The 25855-nt window shown below is 44.9% G+C and overlaps 1 protein-coding gene across 6 annotated transcripts in view; it reads right to left on the reverse strand.

Annotated features, from left to right (window-relative positions):
• Nucleotides 1–25855, reverse strand: part of ATXN2 (ataxin 2) — a 97086-nt gene that overhangs the window by 1518 nt on the left and 69713 nt on the right. For 4 of the 6 annotated variants that reach the window (XM_066603248.1, XM_066603245.1, XM_066603244.1 and 1 more), the window contains 5 exons: nucleotides 21596–21780; nucleotides 21103–21235; nucleotides 12832–12885; nucleotides 6213–6358; nucleotides 1535–1759 (listed from right to left, as the gene is read on the reverse strand). In XM_066603248.1, the coding sequence (XP_066459345.1) occupies nucleotides 1535–1759; nucleotides 6213–6358; nucleotides 12832–12885; nucleotides 21103–21235; nucleotides 21596–21780 (743 nt within the window). The remainder of the gene's footprint in view (nucleotides 1–1534; nucleotides 1760–6212; nucleotides 6359–12831; nucleotides 12886–21102; nucleotides 21236–21595; nucleotides 21781–25855) is intronic. The other 2 variants (XM_066603247.1, XM_066603246.1) reach the window with 1 other exon arrangement.

The following is a 25855-nucleotide window of genomic DNA, read 5'->3' on the forward strand; positions in this document are numbered from 1 at the left end:
AATAGTCATATTGGGGGTTTTCAAATCTGCTGGATGTGCTGTTGCAGAAAAGCAAATTTTCCAATGCAGATTTCATCAGTCGCAATGCAATGAGTGAAATCTGCAGTGAAAAGCCACAAGAAAGGCACATGCGAATTTACATGTGGAGAAATTCCGCTATATTCGCCCATACCCCAACTCTGCATTGTGCTGTTCCTCTCTTATTCCTGCTGCATGAACTGAAAACTGGGCAATACCATCCCTCTTGTGAATGGCGTGCGCCCCTACAGAGTTTAAAACTGACAGTACCGATTGCACAGCGTCAGAGTAAGCCTGCGATAGAGCCACAAACTGCGATGAATGCAGCACATTGGCGTGATTTGCAAGTCTACTGTCATCATCTGTTATTTTGAGGGTAAAAAGCCGGTTACTAGCAAAACCTTTTAACCCTTTCAAGGCTGTAAATTTAATCGCATTTGTGGGCAGTTTAAAACTATGGGACAAATACAGTATGTTCCTTGGTGCCCAAAAGGGTTCCAGCGTCTATCACTCTTGTGCTTTATACAAGAGTGCTAGTCATTCTGTGAATGGAGGTGAAGTGGGCTCAAAATTGATCCTGGCCTGCCTTTCTCCATTCACTGCAAACAGATGGGCACTCAAAAACCTTTGCAACTCCTGTGTACATGGGCCAACAGTTCGGCTAAACACCAAGCGACTCCAGGAAGTCAGTGCTTTCTCAACCAGGGCTCTGTCAGCAGCCGTACGTACACAGGATCAACTATCACCCGAATTCCCTGTTTCCAGTGATAATTGGGACAGTAATTGCCCTGTGTAAAGTTACCGCAAGGGTCTATTCATTGATGACCACACGATTTTGCAGATAAAAGAGCTGTTGTATAATATAGCATAGACCATATCAAATTGTACACCACAATGACCTGTACAGTTTTATTTTCATCTGCACTATGGGGACCTAGTCAAGCTCCTTTTACACAGTAGGACACAAGCGTCGACGTCACCGCTAACATAGTCAGCGCCTGTGCCGAGCGATTAGACAGACTTTTCTGGATCGTGGGCTTCTCGCTCAGTGCTTCACCTTCTATTTGAAGCGCTGAGCATTTACACATAGCGAGAAGCCAGTGATCCAGTGATAGTTTTTATGCTGACTGAAGATCAACAATGACTAGTAAACAAATAGGGTTTGACTTTTTTGCATTTACACAGCAAGATTATCGCTCAAATTCATTCAAATGGCCCATAAGAGTCTGCAGCAACACTCCCAACTGGTATCACCTAGTTAATTTATTCATAAAGTTACTAGTAGGGATAACAGAGGAACAGCACAACGCAGATTGATATAAAAAATACAAGAGTTCTGGAGCATCTTTTTCTAGAATTTTCTAAAACAGACATGGTAGGCAAGCTGAGCTTTTTTTTAGGACCCCTAAATACATTATACAGGTGATGCTGAAGTAATATGGCTTACATGTTTATTTAGCAAACCCAATCCAAAAACAGAAGTCACATGCATTTTGCTTTAAATCATCTTACTTACCTGTTGCACATGAGCCATATGAGGTGGATTGGTATAGGCAGGCTGGACATGTGAGGGGTGAATTGTGAAAACAGTCTGCTGTGTTGGGAAGCTGTTTTGTGGGGACTGAGCATTCGAGCCTGGGGTCATAGAAGGGGGTGTTGGAGCCAGCCCCGTATGGTAAATGGCAGACTGTTGTTGCTGATTAGCAAGGTGCAAAGCTTGGGCTGCTTGGTGTTGATGGTGCTACAAAAGAAAAGAGAATGAGAATTATCACTCTTAGCATCGGAGGAAGGTAAATATATAGAGAATTGTCACCTAAGCGGTCTAGTAAAAGTCTCCTTGGTACAGACTAATAATCATAAACGCAGGCAAGAAACTGAACGACGAGCGAGAATTGTGAGGTAAAAGGGAACCTGTTAGCTTGAACATACTGGCCAAACTGCAGGCGGCATGTTATGGAGCAGGAGGAGCTGACAAACCGACATATAGCTTGTGGGGAAAGACTTCGTATAACTTGTATTTATTTATATCTCTGCTCATTGAGTTTAGTGGTCCAGTGGGCGCTCCTACTAGATATTTCTGTATGCCGAGTCATACATAGATACTAATCTGTCAATCACTGAAAGGACCGCCCACTGGACCACTAAAGTCAGAATGAGCAGAGATATAAATGAATAAAATACAAGTTATACTGAATCTTTCCCCATAAACTATGTCAACGGCTCAGCTCCTCCTCCTGCTCTATAACATGCTGATTGTAAAATTTGACAGGTTCCTTTAAATTATTTATAGTTGCGATAGTAATGTCTGTAAAGGGTTCCTCTCACATCAAAAGAGAAAACGTCTAATAAATTCACCAAGTATAGGTGTGCTGTTTAGAATACTGTATAAGGGGATTTCTCACAAGATACATTCATCATCCATCTATAAATTGCCATAAATTGTCTTTCGTGATCATAAATTAGCTGATAAGAAGGTGCAGGAGAGGAGTCATAATGGCTCTCACAGACAGATCTCCTACTGAAACTCAGTGCGCAGGTTTTATATAGTGATATGTAGAAGCTGCAGAAGCCAAACCGTGCAAAACTTGTAATAAAACTTGATTGCAAAAATGATTTTCAAAACAATATATGCATTTAAACAGAATCTGTCAGCTACTTTGAGCCCTTTAAGCCAAGTTTATGGGCTCAAAATAGCCAACCCATTGGAGTCTAGGGATGCGGGTTTTATAGAATCCAGAATTGAACGGACTACATGTGCGTTGAGTCGTCCTCCCAACGCATTCAGCGGTGAGTGTTGAGTGCTAATCATGGGGGAACAGTCGGGGTGGTAAATATAAAATTTACATTCCTGGACTCAGTGGATCAGCTACTTTGAGCCAATAAGCTTAGCTTATACGGCTCAAAATAGCTGGCAGTCTCTAAGTGAAAAAAATAAATTCCTCCCAAGGTGTCCATAGCCTTTAAGCCCTAGCACGATTAACCTTGATAAAACTATAATAGCAACAATACCTTCCTCGATTTGGATTTTATATATCTTAAGGCTATACAGTGAGACATGACCCTAAAGAGCTAAAGGCATTTTGCGCTTAGGATCACGAACTCTACAATATAAGAGGTCAGCTGGTTGATATAACTCCTGACACCTAGAAAAACAAGATTGACGAATATATCACGGGGATGGCCCTCCCGAGTATTCTTGGAGAGGACTTGGAGATGAATTTTACTACGGAGGAGATCAGCGATGCCATTAAGGCATCGCCATCGGTGAAAGCCCCTGGCCTGGACGGGTTCTCCTCCCGCTTTTTCAAGCAGTTCTGTGAAAGCCTTATCCATGTATTGAAAGATGGGTTCAACCAAATTTCACCCTCTGCCCCATTCCCTGCACGGTCACTTATGCCCCATATTATGGTGCACCCCAAGCCAGAGAGAGACCCAGGGCTATGTCCCAGTTATCTAATTTTCTCATTAATTTAGATATCAAGTTGATCTCATTCATTTAGATATCAAGTTGATCTCATTCATTTAGATATCAAGTTGATCTCCAAGATTCTAGCCGACAGGCTGACTCCCATTCTGCCGGCCCATATACATGATGATCAAGTGGTATTCGTAAAAGGCTGGAAAGCTAGAGACAATACTAACAAGACCCTCCTCTTGATTAGTCAAGCCAAGCAGCTGTCGCAGCAGTTTTGTCTCCTCTCTGACGCAGTTGGGGCTCAAGTTTCTAAAATGGATCCTTGCATTATACGGGAATTCGTCAGCACGGATTCATGTGAATGGCCTCCTGTCCAGCCCAGTACCCATTAGCAACGAGATGAGGCAGGGTTGCCAGTTGCCCCCCCTTTACACCATTGTTATGGAGCGCTTGGCTGTGGCACTGAAAAATAATCCTGATGTACGAGGTTTGCAGATTGGGACCCAGACTTGCAAGGCTGCCTTATATGCAGACAACCTTTTGTTTTAGTCTCCCAGCCATGCATTTCATTCCCAGCGATTCTCAGGAGTTTCCTAAATTTGGGCATACAAGTAATTTCAGAGTAAACCTCCACAAATCTGAAGCCATGAATGTCTCCCTTCCAGCCAGTGAAGTGGCGCACTTAGCTGACCAATTTGATTTTAGATGGCAAGCAACTTCCATTCAATATCTAGGGGTGCATATTGCGGCAGACGTTTCCTCTTTATACCAACTTAACTTTGTTCCTCTACTGGAGATCGTGACACATGACCTAGACGGTTATGCTGCTGAACAATTGAGCTAGTTCGGGCAAGTAAATGTCTTAAAAATGGATGTGGCCCCAAAATTCTTATACCTCTTCCAGACCCTGCCAATTAGGCTCCCCACGCAATTTCTTAAACAGATTTAAAAGGGTGTTCCCCTGATTTGTGTGTGAAGGAGGGTGCGCGTGCGTGAGGGTGTAAAGAGAGGAATAGTATCAGTTACAAGAGCATGTCTCGTACAAAACCAAAGGGGAAAGTGGGTCTACTTGACCTTAAAATTTACTACTCAGCCACGGTCCTCACTAGGCAACTGGACTGGCATTACCACACCGGCTCGGGAAAAAAAAAAATCGGTGGGTCTGGAGAAGGCGCTGGTGTGGCCCCATATATGCCTGCCTCCGTGGATCCCCTTGAAAGATAGAGCCACAGCTCTCCTTCACACCCTTGACCCTGAACTGTCTCGACAAATGCGATCTGTAGAGGGGGCTCTATCCCCCTTATTCCACAACCCCGCATTCCCCCGATCAAGAGAAGCAGAGCTTCCTTTGTTGGAGAGAGGAGGAGGAGGATACACGGTGCTGCCAGATAGCGAGCTCTAGGGGTCTTCCATCATTTAATGATCTAAAGGCATCCCGACCCGATCTGAAGTTACTGTGGCTGGAATATCTACAGTTGTCCTTCTGGAGCGCTTGGTTGGCGTTGTGCTGCCTCTGGGATCCTCCTGAACCAATGGAAGAATTGTTTTTACAAACTAGCCCCCCTGCTTGCATCCTCTACAGAATTTACGGTATCATACTTGGGAAGCTCACCCAGGATCTTCCACAATACACCAAGGTATTGGAGAGGGACTTGTCCCTGGAGCTGCAGGAATAGGATTGGGAGAGAGCATTCTCGTTCGCACAGTTTACCCTTGGCCTGTGTGGTGCAGGAGAAAAACTTTAAGCTCCTCTCCGGGTGGTACAGATGTTCAGACCCAATTCACAGTATATTTCCTTCAGTGCCAAATTCCTTTTGGGAGATGTGTGTCTGGGTGTGGCACCATGCTACACATCTGGTGGGAGTGCCCGCCTATTCAATCTTCCTGGAGGAAGGTTTTTGAGCTGTACGAGAGCGTGTCCAGTAGCATGGTGGAGGCCTCCCTGCAACTAGCATTGCCCTCTGTTATTCCTGGTACTTTTGCCATGATTAAAAAGTGTCTCCTATATCATTTCCTCACCGCAGTCAGGGCAGTTATCGCATGCCACTGGCGAAGTTTCTGAAGTAAATCCATGAACTGAATCAGCTAATGTATATGGAAGAGTTGGTGGATGATGGCTCCGACGTCACACACTCGAGCAGAGGCGCTTCGCCACTATGGAACGAATTTCGCGACTCTTCAGAGTTTCAGAATTTAGCTGGGTGGTGAGAGGGGTGGGTCGCATCAGTTTTTTTTTTTTTTGTTGTTTTTTTAAATGAGGTTATGGCGCGGGCCACTACCTGGATTGCCCGCCAGCAGATCTTGAGCGCCTTACATTTATTTCTTTGTTGCTCTTAGACTGTTTCTCTCCCTCCTTGTCTGATGCCCCTTCCTCCTCCTTTTTTTTGTCCTAGGTTTTACTATTTCTGTCTCTGTTTTACCTTTGTATTTTCTGTTTTTCTTTCTTTATGGACTCAGGTGTTCAAAAACTGATTTTTATGATCTACGGGCCAGCCATGTCAGTGGGCTCGGTTTCCAACTGATTTACTCGTCAAGTATAATTACTGAGGGGGTGCCTGACTGGCACTAAGCACTTGTGTGTGCCGGCATACCTTGGTACGATTTTTCATTTTTCTAACCCCTAGGTTATTGTCGTGGTCCTGCGAGACCAGCTATTTGTTGTGTTTCTGTTATTATTAATGTGTAAAATTACACAAAAAAGTTAATAAAACCATAAGGCTACACAGTACATGCTGCACAAACTAAGCACACACCATACTAGGTTACTGTGTTATTGTACCTGAACTGGGCTTGGTGCTGGATGACTACCACCATGTTGAGACTGTTGCTGTCCAGTAGGGGTTGCTGAAGGCTGAGGATGAGGGGGATGTGGATGTAATGCAGCATTGGGATGTGCGTACTGCTGTGCTAGTGAGCTAGTAGAAACTGGAAGCAAGAAGGAAAAAAAAATAGATATTAGATTTAACTGTGAAAAAAAAAAAAAATCTGTCATATTGTAATAGTCAGTAAGGTCCAGTAGCATTAAAAGAATAATACAGTGGGTATTATATAGACATCTATATAAAACGTGGCAAACAAATGCACAACTATGCTTTTACATTAATAAACTATATGGATTCACCTTTGTCCTAGCAGCTGCTCCCACGCGATAAGAGTTGCACTGAATGACAGATCTTCGCCAATGCAATTAACTGCGCATTTCCATAAGACTGCATGATAAATTTACCATATACTCCACAAGCAACAGACTATTAATGTAACAAGTTTAAGTAATACAAAAAAAAAATAAAAAAAAGGCTTTGTAATCTCATGTCTGCTGCAACAACATAAACTATTGCTTTCTCCGAGTTTGCCATGGCTGCATCAAGATCTCTGCATTGAGATCTTGTCATGTGACAACCACAACTAAAAACACATTCCGACAAGTAGAGCTCACACAATTGAGAAACAAGTTTGGTTAATGGTCTGCTCAATAGCTGTATGTTTAGTGAGAAGACAGCATCAGCTAGGAAGAATGCAGGAAACCAGTCCATGTGAATAAAGATTAAAACAGGTTTTACAAGATGTTTAATTTATAAGAAAATCCAACTCCCACTGCTATAAAATAACGGAAAGGCTAAGGAGGTCCTATTAAGATGGGACGAGCGCTGACGTCACCGCTGAGGTAGTTGGCACTCGTGCAGAGCGATTAGACAGAACACAGCTGGATCGGGGGCTTCTCGCTCAGCACTTCACACTATGTGAAGCGCTGAGTGGGGAGCGTTTACACGTAACGAGAAGCCAGCGATCCAGCAGTGTGTTTTATGGTAACTGAAAGTCAGCTACAATGAAAAGTGACCGAGAAGTGAGCAATTTTTTTTGCATTTACACAGAACTATGATAATCGCTCGTTTTTGTTCGTTTGAACAAATTTTGAGCAATAATCGTCCCGTGTAAATGGCCCTTTATACTCTTTCTACCTCCCGCTGTGTCCTGTGACTGCGCTCTGGCTTTCCCCTGTGACGTCACATTAACAGGCTTCACCAGCCTGTTTACGGAACGTCACAAGCAATCGAGCGCTGAGTTCTGTCATTGGTTGCAGCCCCTGACACATTCCATAAACCGGGTGGGACTGTAACCTGTACACAAACACTGGGAACAATACCAAGAGCATATCCCCATTTCTTATTTTATGGCAGGGGGAGCTGAATTTCTGCAAATCAAACATCTCAGAAAAAAACGTTTAATGAAGTAGGGGTCATGAAAACTGTCTTTTTGGCCAACACAGCAACCAATCATGGTGCAACTTCCATTCCTTAGAGCACTTTCAAAAAAATGAATGCTGTGTTGCGATTGGCTGCTATGGAGCAACAAAGACAGTTTTTCCCAATTAAACCTAACAAACTATTTAGGCTTTGCTCACATCTGTGTTCGAAGCCTCTGGCATATGCTGCAGGGTTTTGTCTGGCAGAATGCTGGTCAGCATGACGGAAGCCCAAAGGACCCTGTTACAGTCAATAGCAGATGCGAATGAATTTTTTAACTACTTGATGCTACCAAGCAGAGACCTAACTATAGAGGGTGCAGATGTAGCAGTCCCATCAAGGCCATGGCGCTTACCACATGGGAACACACCAGTATTATTAAATAGCACATGGTATTGAGTAGCTCCAATACACACTTTCCACTGCAACCCAGGTGCCTCAACTTATGGCTCTGGTACCATGGCAAACCCGAGTACAAGCAGTCAAGTAGACAAAGACGTTGAATTAAAGAGATTACAGAGCTACATTAGTACAATACCTCTTTAATTCTGAGCCATTTTTGCACCCAAAAGAACTGTCTCAATGATAATTTATAGCGATGTAGCAGTGCGGGTTATAGCAGAAGCTCTACAGCCCTGTTTGTTTTTCTCCCCATGAGGATGCCGCAAGGCGAAACATGTCGGGTGGCTATAGATTAGATTTTAATAGGGTTTTGATGGTGCTGACTTGGTAATAGCCACATAGGCTTTTGGAAGTCGGCCATCCAGATCTATGTTTTAGTGCAGTGGTGGCGAACCTATGGCACGCGTGCCAGAGGCGGCATGCAGAGTCCTCCCTGCTGGCACACAGCGCCATCGGCCGCTCACCACTTGTGAATATTGTCAGGGGCCGCGGCTCCCTGGTATTCTTGTATTATGTCGCCACCGGAAGTTAGGGGTGGCGACATAATACAGGGGTTTGACATGTTGTAACGCCCCCAGCTTCTGAGGAGCTTGGCGTGTGGCCTTAACAGGGGAAGCGTCGGCGACTAAGGAATGGGCAGCAGATGGAGCAGCGGTGGACCGAGCAGAGAGATCAGCGGCAGCACGACACGGAGTCCAAATCTGCACTGTTTATTTTGAAACCCTGTCCTTTTTTAGAACGATGGGGGTAAAATCATACGTTGTGTTAAGCCCCGCGCCCCCTGACGTGTTGGCAATTTGCGGTAAATAAGTGGGTCTTGGGTTGCAGTTTGGGCACTCTGTCTCTAAAAGGTTTGCCATCACTGTTTTAGTGTGTATATACACAATGACATGATACTAACTCATGACTGCTGGTCACATCTCATTTGCTACCATTTGCCGCTTTATTTTAAATATTCAATGTTGTCTGTCTTTTTTGAATAATAAAAGTATTTAGATTATATTTTGGGGGATATTACCTGTGGGTATTTTTTGCCTTTGGGTTTTATAAACACAATTCCAATTGCTGGAGTATTCCTAGGGCAATTTCAGTATCTATTCTTGAATATAGCAGAAGCGATCCAGTGACTGCAAAGTTTTTGGGATCACAGATAAAACACGGTGGATGATATGGTAGGGCAGCTCATCAACCGTATAAATGGAGGAGTCACTTGAGGTAATATAACCAGATGTTTCTTCAGAAACCTGGTTATACTCCATTCCAGCGATTCTAGCTTTTATTGCTTAAGCTTGGCAAGCATGGCAAATGCATCTCCGGTTGGTCCACATGACCTAAATATTGATGTTCTGTCATACACCACATTTAAAAAAGGCTGTCCACTTCTGAACTACTGACCAATCCTCAGGACAATACACCACTAGTCGATTAGCAGGGGTCCACAGCTCGAGACCCGCGGCAATCAGCTATGTGCCGAGTGCGGCCAATGTGTACGTAGCCAAAAACACATAGCTCCATACTCTTATCAAAGGCCTGGGTTGGTATTACAGACATCGTTGCCATTGAATTCAATAGTTTAGAAGCGGACAACCCCTTTAATCGAAGAGAAGCTGTGGATAACTGCAAAAACAAGCAGCCAACTTGTAAGACTTGAGCAGGTTGTATCCTTACTAATATTTATATTACAAATTAAAATCAGAAAAGTTCAATTTTTCTTATGTTATTTTCTGACTGCAGATTTTTTTTTTTAACTATTGTCTGTACATTACTATAGGGGCTGCCATTTTGCCTGAGCTGCAGTTAACAGCTCCAGAGTCCATTCATCTATATAGAGGTATTACCTGTCATTGCAATCATGCCTGTGATAATGAAGTTTACTCTGAGGCCAGTTTCACATAGATTATGTTGGTGACAGGTCAGTAAATCCCACGGTTGCGCTGGGATGTGTCTGTATTACGGACGCAGAAGTGCTACTGTAATACAATCATGTGAGAAGGCGAGATAGAGGAGAGATAGCTGTGTAGTATTAAGTGGGCGTGGTTATGCTACGCAGCCTCTAAAAGAGGAGAAGCTGAGCTTTTGCACATTCATGAGACCCCAGTATAGGAGAGCCTGAAAACAAAATATGATGCTTTCTAAATGCAACAGAAGGAAAACTCAATGCAAAGACCAGACAAGTGCATCATTTTTTTCTAAAGGGACTTCGAAATGTGTGTATTTATTTTTTGCACAGAGATTTCCATAGCCTTTAAAATAAAAACTTGATTCATACAATGTCATTTTTTGATGACACAGTTGCTTAAATAAATCCTTTTGAGTGGCTATTAACAGTGCTTCCCAAGACCTAATAGAAGAGATTAAAACTGCTAAAGGAACAGAGGAGCAGTCATCCATAGCAACCAAATTCAAGTTCATTTAATCCTGGAGAAGAAAAATCAATCTCACTAGTTGTTTGGTCAAATGCTCCACTTTTCATTTGCACCATTTTGAATCTCTCACCTTAGTTCTCCTGTGACATTTTACAGATTCCACTATTCCAACCAAATTAATCATTCAAATTACTACCGCAAAACAAAAGTTAACTTTAACCCTAAATATATTAATGTGGAAAACACAAACTAATCGGATACTCACAACAAGGTGGACCAAAGTTTAAAATGACCTCTCAAATGGGCGAAAAAAATACATCATATAAAGCCAAATATAGTGTAATAAAAACAGTTTCTAAAAGGTAAAACCTTGATATATTTCACTATCTGTATAAAAAAAACCTAAATTACAGGCTGGTAAATCACATTCAGAGCAATTTCCTATTGCCAGATTATCTGTTCAGATTTTCTTTCAGGCTTCCGTTTTCCTGCTCAGTTACGGAAGCAGGAAAGCAGAATCCCTGCCCGAAGGGTTTGATCTTACAACTTGAATCAAATCCTGCCACTATATGTCTAACCATTGTCCTTTATTATCCTCCTACCTTGCATCTATGTGCAGTTTTTAAACTGCTATACATTCTACAGCCCACGAAGCAGGCATCTTATGTCTACGGCCCAGCTAGAGACAGGAGAGTTTGGAAATAAATATTTCACTACAGCATAACTTCTCCATTGCAGAACTGTGAAGTAGTTAAATATTTCCCTTGCGTAAACTTATTGGAATTGCCCCTTCATGAGCAGAAAACAGATCAAGCAAATCCCAGTGGATTCCGAGTCAGCAGGCCACCATTAATTCTGCTGATTGATTCAATGAGCACTTTGTGTTGGCCATATACTGTGTATGCATTCCCAAAATAAAGACAATAAATTGGCAAACAAAACTTGGCTGTTTAAACAATGTGTATAGAAGAACTGTACATTTTAAACAGATTTGGAAAGTTATTTTCAGGCTCAGCATAACCATTCCCATGTGCTTAGGTTTTCAGGCCGTCCTACAAATAAAGCTGCAATGTGCCGCAGAGTTAAATATACGTATTTAGCAAATAATGTCTTAAAGGGGTTGTCCTGCGGCAGCAAGTGGGGTTATACACTTCTGTGTGGCCATATTAATGCACTTTGTAATATACATCGTGCATTAAATATGAGCCATACAGAAGTTATACACTTACCTCCTCCGATGCTGGCGTCCCCGTCTCCATGGCGCCGACTAACGCTGTCTTCTCCTTCCATTAGACGCGCTTGCGCTGTCCGGTCTTCTGCTCTGTTCAATGGGGCCGCTCCGGCGTGCTCGCGCTGCCGAGGTCTTCTGCGCATGCGCAGACCAGCTCTCCGGCGCGAGCACGCCAGAGCGGCCCCATTCAACAGAGCAGAAGACCGGATAGCGCAAGCGCGTCTAATGGAAGGAGAAGACAGCGTTAGTCGGCGCCCGACAGATGCCCGTCTCAGAGGTGGGACTCCATCTCAGACATTTAAGTGTCTAAAATGGGAATAAGGCCTCCCTCAGACAGGCGTTTTTGTACAGTGTTAAGTGCTGCCTTTTCAGAGTTGCACTAGACGCTGTACAACGCTCCCATTCATTTCAATGGGGCTGCTCACACGAGTCAAAATGCTGCACCTTGACAGCGATGCATGTTCTATCTTTGGCCGTTTTCAGCTGTGCATTGAATTGGGCAGCGGTTTCAGCACGGCTGAAAAAGTGGCACAACTTAGTACGTTTTTGACAGCACTAAATGCAAGCGCTAACTACACTACCCGCAGGCTCAGCCAATCAGAGCAATCTCTTGCTGAGGCGGGGTCTAGCAAAAGATCCTCTGTCAGCGATGACAAGTGCCCGCCCAGAAGCTTGCCCGGAGCTCCAGAGAGCCACGGAAGGAACCCAGACGGTGCCAGCTAGGAGAGTATTGATTCTTTTTTTTCAGCTTCCTTCAGCAGAAATGCATGAACGCGCTGCTGAAACCGCAGTAAACGCAGCTTGTGAGGGGAGCCCCACCATTTAAGATAAAACAAGCTCTTTAATGTAGCCAATGTGTGTGTGTTGCACCAAACAGCTTCTTGAATTGATAGTGTTCCACTGCTGCTTTTAACAGGATAAAGAATACTTAAGACATTTCTTTATAGATTATATTACTTCTGTCCTCTTCAGCAGGAGCCAGATTTGTGGTTCTCTCTATAAGCCAGAAAGTGGCTAATTAATGTATGAAGACTACCAAGCATTTATTCTGAGCCCTTTATTCTATCCCACATTTTCTAGTTTTTCAACATTCACCATGTGTGTTTACAAGAACAGTCAAGTAAAAGCAAGGGAATCAAAAAAACAACAACTCACTGGCAAAGTAGAAAGAAGGGGCAGTCTCCTTGTTGTTTGGAATTTTAGGACATGCTGAATTTGGGGAAATAGAAACGCAAATTAGCCTTTGATGAAAGCATTGCAAGGCTGACATGATGGACAATGAGAATGAAATTCTTCTGCTGTAGCTTCCAACTGAAGCAGGAGAGAGATGTCATTGTATCTATGTTGTCATGCACACAATTACTGTCAGAGGAAACTATGAAATGACAGATTAGCATTCTTCAGATTACGTTCAGAAGTTCACTGTTGCCACCCTACATGCAGCTTTGAATGACAATATCTAGCTGTTCACTGCGGACCTAACAGGTACTGGTCTAGTTATTAGTGGCTACACAATGGCATTAGGCAGGGAGTGCTCCAGCAGATAACATCTACACTGTTTCTAAAGCCTCAAGACATTCTTAGCAGGATTTAGTGTCCACTTTGATAGGCCAAGATCTTTGGGCTGCCCGTAAAGGCAGCAGGTGTGTATTGCCTTGCAAAACCCCAAAAATTGTGCTGTGCAGCTTGTACAGGTGAGTCAAACTGAAACAATGCGCTTCACCTGCATGAGGCATGACATCAGAAGCCACGTAAAATAAACAGTTTAAGTATGCCATGGCTTTAAAAAGTGGAAATTAATTGATATCCTTTTGTTATACCAGCCAACATCCATTCTAAGGGCCACTTTCTATTAAGGTTTAATTTGTATTTATTTTGTAGAATGGCAGCAGGCATAAAACACCTTGTGTGTTCTGCCCAACACCAAGACCACCACATTCGTTTTATGATCTTGTCACTAGGGGAATATGAAATATGTATAGATTTTAATTTTCATCTTTAATAATTATTTAAAAGTTATTCCAATTTCAAATTAACTGTTTTTTTAAAAGTAATATTTAGCCCATATTAACATGAGAAAGCAGACTTAGCGGTTTTTATTCTTAACGATTATATATTGGAATTTCTGTACATTTTAAAGGGGTTCTGACATGAATAATGTTTTTATGCTTTAGCAGCCATTGTTTCCCGGTCTGCCTAATGGACCCAGGGAACCCACGGTTTAATGGCTGCTAAAACATAAAAACCTCATACTTACCTTTTCTCCTGTTGTTGTTGACATCGGGATGGGGGAGGGGGGGGGTCACCTCCCGGCAGGTGCTGCTCTTCCTCTTCTTCCTCCACGAGCCGCGCTGCTCCGAGATCGCGCGCATGCGCAGTGGAGAGGTGCCCTCTGACAGGAGTCAGGGCGGGCCGCGTCTCCACTGCGCACGCGCAGAATCTCGGAGTTCAGCCGGGACGGACGGGCCGCCCATAGCAAGCACTGCTTGTGACGTGCTTGCTGTGGGTGGCCCGTCCGTTCACCTCGGAAGTGACTGACAGACGGAGCAGAGCAGGAGCGGTCATTTTGACCGCTCCTGCTCTGCTTCTACAAGCCACAGAAAAAGATGCCGGCTGGAGGGGACATGCCTGGCGATCGGTCCTGGCCAGGCAAGGCGAGTACAATTTTTTTTTTTTTATGTCAGAACCCCTTTAATATTACGGCTTATGCATATAAACTGTCTGGGTACAACTAAAGTATTCCCCAATAGGCATTACAGGTGGACAGCTCAGAGGACCCAATTGTGGTCAAGCAAAGGGAGCCTTTGGATAGTGAAATCCATATACTCCACAGTATCCAAGAAGTTCAATGGCAAGAATCAAAGGTCCCTCTGTTCCTGGACTTTACAGCAAAAGAGTGACTGGATACAGTTAACTCTACCTACTTGGGAATGGAGGGGAAAAAAAACAAAAACACATCACATGGTGTGATCAAATCTGTGAATTTTGATACTTTTGCAAAAATTGTGTCAAAGCATGATGTGAAGAACCAGTGCAAATAAAACCATAACTCGTATTTTTGTTAGTTTAAAAGGGTCTTTGGGAATTTTTTCAATTGATGAACTCTCCTCAGGAAAATTCACCAATAGATGGATCAGCATGAGTCGGCCGCTCAGGATCCCCACCAATCAACTAAATCATGGCACTAGTGTCAGAACGGACAGCACAGGAAGGACATCGCACCGTCTCCGAAGTCTCGGCTAACTCCTTTAAATCCTTTTATTCCAGGCTAAGGAGTCCTGTGAGCGATTGTATTCAACGATTGCGCATATAAGGTGGTAGTTACCCATATATAAAAAGGCTGACAATCTGAGTGAAACCATCGACTGGTCCAACATTTAGCATGCAGTGTGAGAGATCGCAACTGAAGCCCTTCCTTCACCTTCTAGTTATGGTGTTACTGCTGGCACTTTTTATGGTAATTGACCATTTACTGTCTGCAGGTGAGCGAAAGGGAACGAACAAGCCGCTAAAAAGGTGAAGGTGATCCCACATTCCCCTAATAACAGACAGTTTCATATATCCACATGCACTACATAATTTATGAAAAAAACATGATAGGAATCATTTACATTAAGAGTTTTTCATATACATTAGATACCCCATTGCACATGTGCAAAAAACTAAAAATGCCCGACTGCTTAGAGGGTTCTTGCCACGCCCCTCCCCCCCCCCCCAAAAAAAACAAAAAAAGAACCCAAGAAACACATATGCCAGTTACCTGAGCATGCACTTGGCTTCCATGAAGACTGGAGAATGGAGCACACTAACAGGTAGCAGCAAATATTAATTTGGTAGTTTGCTAAATTGTGTCAGCCTAACACCTACATTATGTCAATAGGTATATTTTTTCTTAATTAAATTTACATCCCTCTAGCTCTCTACCATGTTCAACGACTGAAAATATATACTTAAATTGTAATAGTCCACCATGAGACAACAAGACCGTGATTGTCCATACTCTATATAGTGTACACTTATTTACAAGATGTGACTACCAGTGCTTCTTATGAATAAGGAATAAAAACCTCAAGCTGTAGAGAAAGCTACAGACAAGGATTCTCTGTTTGGCAAAGCAGCAGCTGATCTTACGAGAGGGGATTCCCATGATTGTTAAAAAGCTCTTTTATAATGCCGACAGATCAAGATGAAAACAAATAAAAGTGAAACAATGACTAACATTAATAGATTTTTTTTCTCAAACTAGTATGCACTAACTTCTTCCATTAATAAATGGAAGTAATCTATTATGCAGCTAACTTTACCTTTTCAAAAAAAAAGAAAAAGAAAAAAATCGCAACTCCTTTATCGACGTCACTGTATGAGGGCTTGTTTTTTGCGGGACAAGTTGTATTTTTCAATGGTGCTATTTAATGTACCACATAATGTACTAAAAAAACTTTTGAAAAATTCTAAATTGAGTAAAATGGAAGGAAAAAAAAACCCTACACATTTCACTATCTTTCATTGCACCTTGTTTCTACAGCGCACAAAGAGCAACAAAAATGACAACTTCATTCTATGGCTCAGTAAGATTACTATAATAAACATTGTTTTTTTTTTTTGCTGTACTACTATGAATTTGATTCTTTTATTATAGGTGTGGCAAAAGGGGGGTGATTAAAACTAATAACTTTTTTTCAATTAGTAAAACTTTATTGATCTTATTTTTACTTTTTTAGTCCTAGGGGACTACAACTTGTGATGCTTTGATCGCTCCTGCAGTATGGTGTGATGCCATAGCATTACATCATACTGCAATCAGACAGGCAGTCTATCAAGCCACCCCACGGGGATGGCTTGATAGGCAGTCTGCTAAGAAAGCCCTGGGGTCTTTCAAAAGGCCCCAGGCTGCCATGACACCCACACGGATCCCTGCGATTTCATCAATGGGGAGCTGTACGGGACCCTTGAGTCGTTCGAGGACTTTAAATGCCGCTGTCAATTGCATTTAAAGGGTTAATAGTGCCGAGCAGCCACATGGCTGATTGCAGCTTTTGTCCGCGGGTGTCAGCTGTAATAGACAGCCGGCACCTGCACTGTATGAAGGGAGGTTGCTCCACAAACTCTCCTCATACATACCCCAACCCTGCAGGACGTAACTGTATGTCCTATAGCGGGAAGGTGTTAATGTTAGCAGAGGCTGAACTATGGGTCTTTGAAAAAAGCTGAGCGGACAGAAGATAGAGTAGCATAGTGCTGTCCTAGAATTTTCCTCTAGTGATTGATGTAGGTCACAACAAATCACACCCTGCTGATTGGTCCTTGAAGGCACCTCCAAGTGATATGCCACCAATGTTTAACAAGCAAACACTTTTAAAGACACAAAAATAAAGCCTTTATACAAAGAGATAATTCAGTATTGGGGAAAGTTTCAATATAGGCAAGGCTTTTTTTCTCTCTCGGTCATTTTGAGGAGTACGTTCCTATACTTATAAGTAACCGGCTTAAATGGTATGGAAGATTTTCTAGTATAACATCATCTGCATCGTACAGCAGAAATAAGCAAATAAATAGGCAGTTAGAGATTTAGCAAACAATTATGCCTCTAATGTGTATATCTGTTAGCAGGGGTATGAAAACATGACTACTTACCTGAAGTCAAATAGTAAACCAAGTGGTACAGTTCAGGTGGTTATGAAAATGAATGCATCAATGTATATATTTGCTTTAGCGCAGATTTAAAAAGCATCCACCTTTTTGCAATTCGCTGATAGCAAATTGTGCTCTAGTTTTAGAAACAGGCCATTTTGTTTAATCTTTCTTTCTTGCAGTGGTTTCACCCAAAGGATAGTTCTAAAGCCTCTGTCACAGAGATAGTCTCACCTTAGACATTTATGGCATATACACAGATTATGTCAAAAAGGTCTAAGAGATTTGATTCCTCTTCTGGGATCTGCTTCCAGAACTCCCATAAGTAGTGAAAGTGAATGGAGTGAGCCTCGCACTTCTTATTTTCTGTTTGGAAGTACCAGCTGGCAGCCACCTCACCGGGTAAGTCCAGCTCCCAAAGTCGGGACCAACATCTATCAACATTACCTGTAGCTATGCCATAAAGGGGTATACCTACTATACATTAAACATTTAACAACTGATCTTTAGCAGACTGTTTACCACCACATTCGCTACTTTTACACTGTGGGGAATGGCTAACCCTTAACCCCTTAATGACATGGCCTATTTTGGCGTTGAGGACCAAGCGATTTTTTGGTATTTTTCCATCTCCATTTTTCAAAAGCCATAACTTTTTTATTTTTCCGTGGACGCGGCCGTATAAGGGCTTGTTTTTTGCGTGGCGATCTGTAGTTTTTATCGGTGCCACTTTTGGGTATATAGACAATATCGTAAATTTTTTATTTTTTATTTTTAATGATAACAGGGAGAGAAAACGCATCAATTCTGCCATAGATTATTTTTTTTTTTTTTACAGCGTTAATCATGCAGCATAAATGACACTAAAATTTTTCTGCGGGTCGGTACGGTAACAACGATACCAAAATTGTTATATTTTTTTTAGGTTTTTACACTTTTTTGCAATAAAACCCCCTTTTTTGGAAATCTTTTTTTTTTCTCTATAGCTGCATTCAAAGTCCTGTAACTTTTTTATTTTTCTATGTACGGAGCTCTTTAAGGGCTTATTTTTTGCGAGACGAGCTGTAGTTTTTATTGGTACCATTTTGGTGAATGTACGGCTTTTTTGATCACTTTTATTGCATTTTTTGTGAGGCAAAATGCTAAAAATTAGCATTTTGCCTCTGTTTTTTAGCGTTTTTTTTTTACGCTTTTTGTCGTACAAAATAAAAAGCGTGTTCAACTTTTTGTACACGTCGTTACGGACGCGTCAATACCCAATATGTGGGGTTTTAGTTTTTTTTCCCTTTTTTTATGCTAATATTAGAAAAAGCATAAAAAAGGGGTTTTTTACATTTTTTTTTTTACATTTTTCTTTTCTTTACACTTTTCTTTTCTCTTTTTTTTATACTATTTGAGTCCCTCTGAGGGACTTACATCACTGTGCCTATGATCGCTGTCATAAGGCATGGCAGAGCTACTGCTCTGCCATGCCTTATCGCTTGTACAGCGATTATAGGCACAGGCAATACAGGACGCCAGTGTCTGGCGTCCTGTTGCCATGGTGACAGGCCGGGCTCTCGCGATAACATCGCGAGTTCCGGCCGGAGACACACAGGGATCGCGATCCCTCTGTGAACTCTTTCCCTGCCGCGATCTACTTAGATCGCGGCAGGGAAGGGGTTAACAGCGGCGGGCGCATCTCCGATGTCCCCCCGCTGTTGGAGCGGGACGCCGGCTGTGACTGACAGCCGGCTCCCGCTGCGGGATAGCGCGGGATCACATGTGATCCCGTGCTATCTCCAGGACGTACCAGGTACGTCATGTTGCAGGAAGTACCAGGCTGCCATGACGTACCAGGTACGTCCAGGAGCGGGAAGGAGTTAAACGCTACAAATAATTTCAAGTGTTTGACCAGATTTTTAAAAAGCTATGATAGAATTCAGTGAACTGAATATTGTCCTTTAAGTCTGGTTGAGATGCCATCTTGGAGTTTCTAGAATTATGTAAAAAAAATAAATAGTCACACCAGCTTCTCTGACTACCTGATGCACACTGTGCACTATACGCCTTCTTTCATTGACCAGTGCTGTTCACATGAGCATTGTTGACTAGTCAGTGAGAGCAGCATGCAGTGCCTTAAGGCCCTTTTACACGCAACGATCATCACTCAAAATGTGTTCAAACTACCGAAAAATGAGCAATAATCGTTATACGTAAACACGGGCATCATGCTCTTTCCGTTTAAACGATGATTTTAAGGTTAACCTAAAATTCATCATTCAGCCACTGAGAGATAAAGCAAACACATTTAGCTTTCAAATAGACCTCATGCTGCTCTCCCTACAGCATGTCTTATCAGAAGCAGGACCCTGATAGGCGCACATTGGCAAAAGAGTTAAGCCTGGTTTAGACAACTATTATCGCTCAAAAAATCTTTTGAAAGATAATCATTGTGTGCTTTTTTTTTTACAGCGCAAGGAGATTGCTCAAATGTTGTTATACAGCCAAATGACAAACTGGGTTGCTTGCCTTCTGCATCCAGCTGTTCCCCACTCGAGCGTTCGGCTGTCATACAGCCGAGCGCTCCGAGCGGAAAATGCAGAAGACAAGTGGGGTGGCCCCACTTGTCTTCTGCATCCAGCTGTTCTACAGCAGAGCGCTTCGCGAGGGGGATACAGCTGAAGCAATAGTATCAGCTGTATCCCGCTGTGAATTTCTGATAACGGATCTTTCAGCATGCTGAAAGGCGATGGCTTAAAGAAAACTGCATGATGTCAGTGCAGTTAGACCCACGATTATCACTCAAAAGATGGCTTTGAGCGATTTTTGAGCAAAAATCGGTGTCTAAAAGGGTCTTTTGGTTAGTATGCCCACAATAAGGCTAGATAATCTGCACAGTCCGTGGACACGCTGTGCATGCACAAGATCTGAACTACCCTATGGATGATATAGTAGACGTCATCCATGTCACTTAAGAGGGGCAGGGTTAGGGAGTGCATTGTGGATAGGAGAGATGGTCCGAACCTGCCCACCAGACCGTTTGAGCGCCATTAATAAAGAGTTTTAGAACTTCCCAAACTGCATTTTAAAACATATGCTGGCTTTACTCACTATAGCAAGATAAGCTAAACAAAGTACTCTACTTTTTGGTCTGTAGTTGCAAGTGGTTTACACCCCTCAGAACGGTGGCATATTTCCTTTAATTGTGTAATTAAAAGCCATTGAGCTTTCTAGTAGGTTTGATGTATTCATTTGGCATCACTTTCAAGAGTTTTCTTGATGTCAGTGAATGGAGACACTAGTTTATGAATCAAGTACAGCCGTAATAATATCAGCACAGGTTTTCAATCTCTAGATTTATACAAGAAATGTTACTATTCATTTACTGTAAGCAGAGCTTTTAAAAATGGGAAGATTTACTTAAAACGTATAAAGATGTTGTATAACTTTCCATTATACAATGAATGCGTTTTATTTTGATAAAACTGGATAACCCTTTCTATGCCTTCACTTAAGGAATAAGGCAAGACAATGAAATAAGCAGATTTGGCTGTAAATCCCAAATTAGTTTTTAGAAAATGGTTTGATAGACGTGGCCATTATGCTTGTAGCACAGAACACCCTGAAGAATGCTGCCTTTTTTCACTCAAAACTTGGCAATATTGTTTTCAGTTCTATATTTATACATTAAATCAATGTAACTTAATGTAATATTAAATGAGTGATCACAAAATTTTAATGTTAAGAATGGATCTAGAAAGCAATGGTTTTCAGAAAGAAAAAGTAGGTGCAAAAATCATGCTTGGGTCTTACCATACATAGCATGTGTTTGTTCTGGAGCACCATACTGTGTAGCAGATGAAGATACTAAACCAGCCTGTGCATGTGCTGGTGGAGCCATCATTCTAGAGTTTCCTTGAATTACAGGACTATATACATGGGGGTGCTGGAAAAGAAATCGGAAAAATAAGTATTTTAATACAAAACTGAATTAGAAGTCAAGAAGTTGAGCTAGGCCAATAGTTGCACTGCAAGATATACACACTCCTCCCATGTAGTTATTTAGTCCTTATACATAGCAAAGCACAGTATGTTAATATGCAACAAATATTCCTACACAATGTGCGCATTACACAAGTTCAGATCTGGAATGTACAGAAAAAACATGTAATTGTTAACTAACTGAAGTAAAGAAGATCTACAAGTATAACTAAAAAGTAAAACTAAAAAGTCAAACAAAAACACTTTTCTAAAACTGTTAAACCTGGTTTAAAACAAAAACAAAAAACACTTTAAGAAATGTTACCTGTGACTGATAATGCTGCACATGCTGCATTAGAGGCTGGCTAGGGAACTGTTGTGGACTATAAGCAACGTACTGTGCAGAGTAGGCAGGTGATGTAGCTACTATAGGTGGTCCTGCTGCAGACACAGGGTGCATCATTGTGTTCTGGTGATGCTGGTCCTGGCGCTGCTGAGGCATATTTGGTACTGCACAACAAAGAAAAAACAGTCAATACCACATTTTATAGTTTAGAACGTGACAAAAGGTATGAAAGATTAAAGTTCCTACCTTAAAACTATTAAACCATATTTTTATTTTTTTTCTTGTAACTGCAATAACTAAATTATATAGTTTGGCCTTATTCAAAAGTGCATTTTAGGCCTCCATGCAGGGGGATGTATATTTGGCATTATTAAGTAGAATTAAAAAAAATCTCTTAAATTTTTAAAGTAAATAATAACATTTACTAATCTGTCAGTCTACTTCCTCACGGTTCCCCTCATCCCCACAAGTAGGTTAGTAGGTGGTAGGTGTCTCGTTCACGCTTATTACAACTCTATGGTTGTGGCTTCTAGAGGAGGGATCCAGGCATAGAAACTACTTATATTTTCAAATGTAATGCTTTCCATATGAAAGGACTCTTTACAGTATCCAATGATAGTAGCCAATCTTCTTGTAAATAAAAACACCAAACATACACACTTTAAGGCAGTGGTCCCCAACCTTTTTGGCACCAGGCACCGGCTTCAAGCAAGACCATTTTTACAAGGCCCGGCAGGGTTGGCGGGACATGGGCGGGGCTTTGGTTATAGGGGGCGGGGTTATGAAGGGGGTTGGAGTTTAGTGCATTCTTATTTAGTTATGACATTTAGAATGTCCTGGCAGTACACATATAGGGCAGTGTATAATCTCCCCCCCCCCCCCCCCAGCACAAACATAGGGCAGCATATAATTTATCTCCCCCCCCCCCCCAGTAATAGACAGCCCTCATCCCTCAGTAATTAACAGCCCCTCCCCCTGTGATAAGCAGGCCCCCCCTGTAATAAGCAGCCCCCCCCAGTAATAAGCAGGTTCCCCCCCCTCCCAGTAATAAGCAGGTTCCCCCCCCCCCCCCAAAGTACTAGGCGGCAGCCCCCCCAGTAATAGGCAGCCTCCCCAGTAATAGGCAGCCCCTTCCCCTGTAATAAGTAGCCCCCACCCCAGTAAGCAATCCCCCCCCCCCCCCACATAGGGCAGCATATAATTTATCTCCCCCCCCCCAGTACTAAGCAGGTGTCGTCCGTCCCCGCCCAGTACTAAGCAGGTGTCGTCCGTCCCCGCCCAGTACTAAGCAGGTGTCGTCGTCCGTCCCCGCCCAGTACTAAGCAGGTGTCGTCGTCCGTCCCCGCCCAGTACTAAGCAGGTGTCGTCGTCCCCCCCCCCAGTACTAAGCAGGTGTCGTCGTCCCCCCCCCCCCCAGTACTAAGCAGGTGTCGTCGTCCCCCCCCCCCCAGTACTAAGCAGGTGTCGTCCCCCCCCCCCCAGTACTAAGCAGGTGTCGTCCCGTCCCCCCCCAGTACTAAGCAGGTGTCGTCCCGTCCCCCCCCAGTACTAAGCAGGTGTCGTCCCGTCCCCCCCCAGTACTAAGCAGGTGTCGTCCCGTCCCCCCCAGTACTAAGCAGGTGTCGTCCCGTCCCCCCCAGTACTAAGCAGGTGTCGTCCCGTCCCCCCCAGTACTAAGCAGGTGTCGTCCCGTCCCCCCCAGTACTAAGCAGGTGTCGTCCCGTCCCCCCCAGTACTAAGCAGGTGTCCCGTCCCCCCCCAGTAATAAGCAGGTGTCCCGTCCCCCCCCAGTAATAAGCAGGTGTCCCGTCCCCCCCCCAGTAATAAGCAGGTGTCCCGTCCCCCCCCCCCCAGTAATAAGCAGGTGGCCCGTCCCCCCCCCCAGTAATAAGCAGGTGGCGTCCCGTCCCCCCCCAGTAATAAGCAGGTGGCGTCCCGTCCCCCCCCAGTAATAAGCAGGTGGCGTCCCGTCCCCCCCCAGTAATAAGCAGGTGGCGTCCCGTCCCCCCCCAGTAATAAGCAGGTGGCGTCCCGTCCCCCCCCAGTAATAAGCAGGTGGCGTCCCGTCCCCCCCCGTAATAAGCAGGTGGCGTCCCGTCCCCCCCCCCAGTAATAAGCAGGTGGCGTCCCGTCCCCCCCCAGTAATAAGCAGGTGGCGTCCCGTCCCCCCCCAGTAATAAGCAGGTGGCGTCCCGTCCCCCCCCAGTAATAAGCAGGTGGCGTCCCGTCCCCCCCCCAGTAATAAGCAGGTGGCGTCCCGTCCCCCCCCCAGTAATAAGCAGGTGGCGTCCCGTCCCCCCCCAGTAATAAGCAGGTGGCGTCCCGTCCCCCCCCAGTAATAAGCAGGTGGCGTCCCGTCCCCCCCCAGTAATAAGCAGGTGGCGTCCCGTCCCCCCCCAGTAATAAGCAGGTGGCGTCCCCCCCCCCCCCAGTAATAAGCAGGTGGCGTCCCGTCCCCCCCCAGTAATAAGCAGGTGGCGTCCCGTCCCCCCCCAGTAATAAGCAGGTGGCGTCCCGTCCCCCCCCAGTAATAAGCAGGTGGCGTCCCGTCCCCCCCCAGTAATAAGCAGGTGGCGTCCCGTCCCCCCCCAGTAATAAGCAGGTGGCGTCCCGTCCCCCCCCAGTAATAAGCAGGTGTCCCGTCCCCCCGCCCAGTAATAAGCAGGTGTCCCGTCCCCCCGCCCAGTAATAAGCAGGTGTCCCCCCCCCCCGCCCAGTAATAAGCAGGTGTCCCCCCCCCCCCCAGTAATAAGCAGGTGTCCCCCCCCCCGCCCAGTAATAAGCAGGTGTCCCCCCCCCCGCCCAGTAATAAGCAGGTGTCCCCCCCCCGCCCAGTAATAAGCAGGTGTCCCCCCCCCCGCCCAGTAATAAGCAGGTGTCCCGTCCCCCCGCCCAGTAATAAGCAGGTGTCCCCCCCCCCCCCAGTAATAAGCAGGTGTCCCCCCCCCCCAGTGATAAGCAGGTGTCCCCCCCCCCAGTGATAAGCAGGTGTCCCCCCCCCCCAGTAATAAGCAGGTGTCCCCCCCCCCAGTAATAAGCAGGTGTCCCCCCCCCCCAGTAATAAGCAGGTGTCCCCCCCCCGCCCAGTAATAAGCAGGTGTCCCCCCCCCCCGCCCAGTAATAAGCAGGTGTCCCCCCCCCCGCCCAGTAATAAGCAGGTGTCCCCCCCCCGCCCAGTAATAAGCAGGTGTCCCCCCTTCCCGCCCAGTAATAAGCAGGTGTCCCCCCCCCCGCCCAGTAATAAGCAGGTGTCCCCCCCCGCCCAGTAATAAGCAGGTGTCCCCCCCCCCCGCCCAGTAATAAGCAGGTGTCCCCCCCCCCGCCCAGTAATAAGCAGGTGTCCCCCCCCCCCGCCCAGTAATAAGCAGGTGTCCCCCCCCCACCCAGTAATAAGCAGGTGTCCCCCCCCCCGCCCAGTAATAAGCAGGTGTCCCCCCCCCCCGCCCAGTAATAAGCAGGTCCCCCCCCGCCCAGTAATAAGCAGGTCCCCCCCCCCGCCCAGTAATAAGCAGGTCCCCCCCCCCACGCCCAGTAATAAGCAGGTCCCCCCCCCCCCGCCCAGTAATAAGCAGGTCCCCCCCCCCCCGCCCAGTAATAAGCAGGTCCCCCCCCCCCCCCCGCCCAATAATAAGCAGGTCCCCCCCCCCCCCGCCCAATAATAAGCAGGTCCCGCCCAATAATAAGCAGGTCCCCCCCCGCCCAATAATAAGCAGGTCCCCCCCTGCCCAATAATAAGCAGGTCCCCCCCTGCCCAATAATAAGCAGGTCCCCCCCTGCCCAATAATAAGCAGGTCCCCCCCTGCCCAATAATAAGCAGGTCCCCCCCTGCCCAATAATAAGCAGGTCCCCCCTGCCCAATAATAAGCAGGTCCCCCCCGCCCAATAATAAGCAGGTCCCCCCCGCCCAATAATAAGCAGGTCTCCCCCGCCCAATAATAAGCAGGTCTCCCCCGCCCAATAATAAGCAGGTCCCCCCCGCCCAATAATAAGCAGGTCCCCCCCCCGCCCAGTAATAAGCAGGTCCCCCCCCCCGCCCAGTAATAAGCAGGTCCCCCCCGCCCAGTAATAAGCAGGTCCCCCCCGCCCAGTAATAAGCAGGTCCCCCCCGCCCAGTAATAAGCAGGTCCCCCCAGTAATAAGCAGCCCCCCCAGTAATAAGCAGCCCCCCCAGTAATAAGCAGCCCCCCCAGTAATAAGCAGCCCCCCCAGTAATAAGCAGCCCCCCCAGTAATAAGCAGC

The sequence above is a fragment of the Eleutherodactylus coqui genome, chromosome 5 (assembly GCF_035609145.1).
Source record: "Eleutherodactylus coqui strain aEleCoq1 chromosome 5, aEleCoq1.hap1, whole genome shotgun sequence".
Lineage (NCBI taxonomy): Eukaryota > Metazoa > Chordata > Amphibia > Anura > Eleutherodactylidae > Eleutherodactylus > Eleutherodactylus coqui.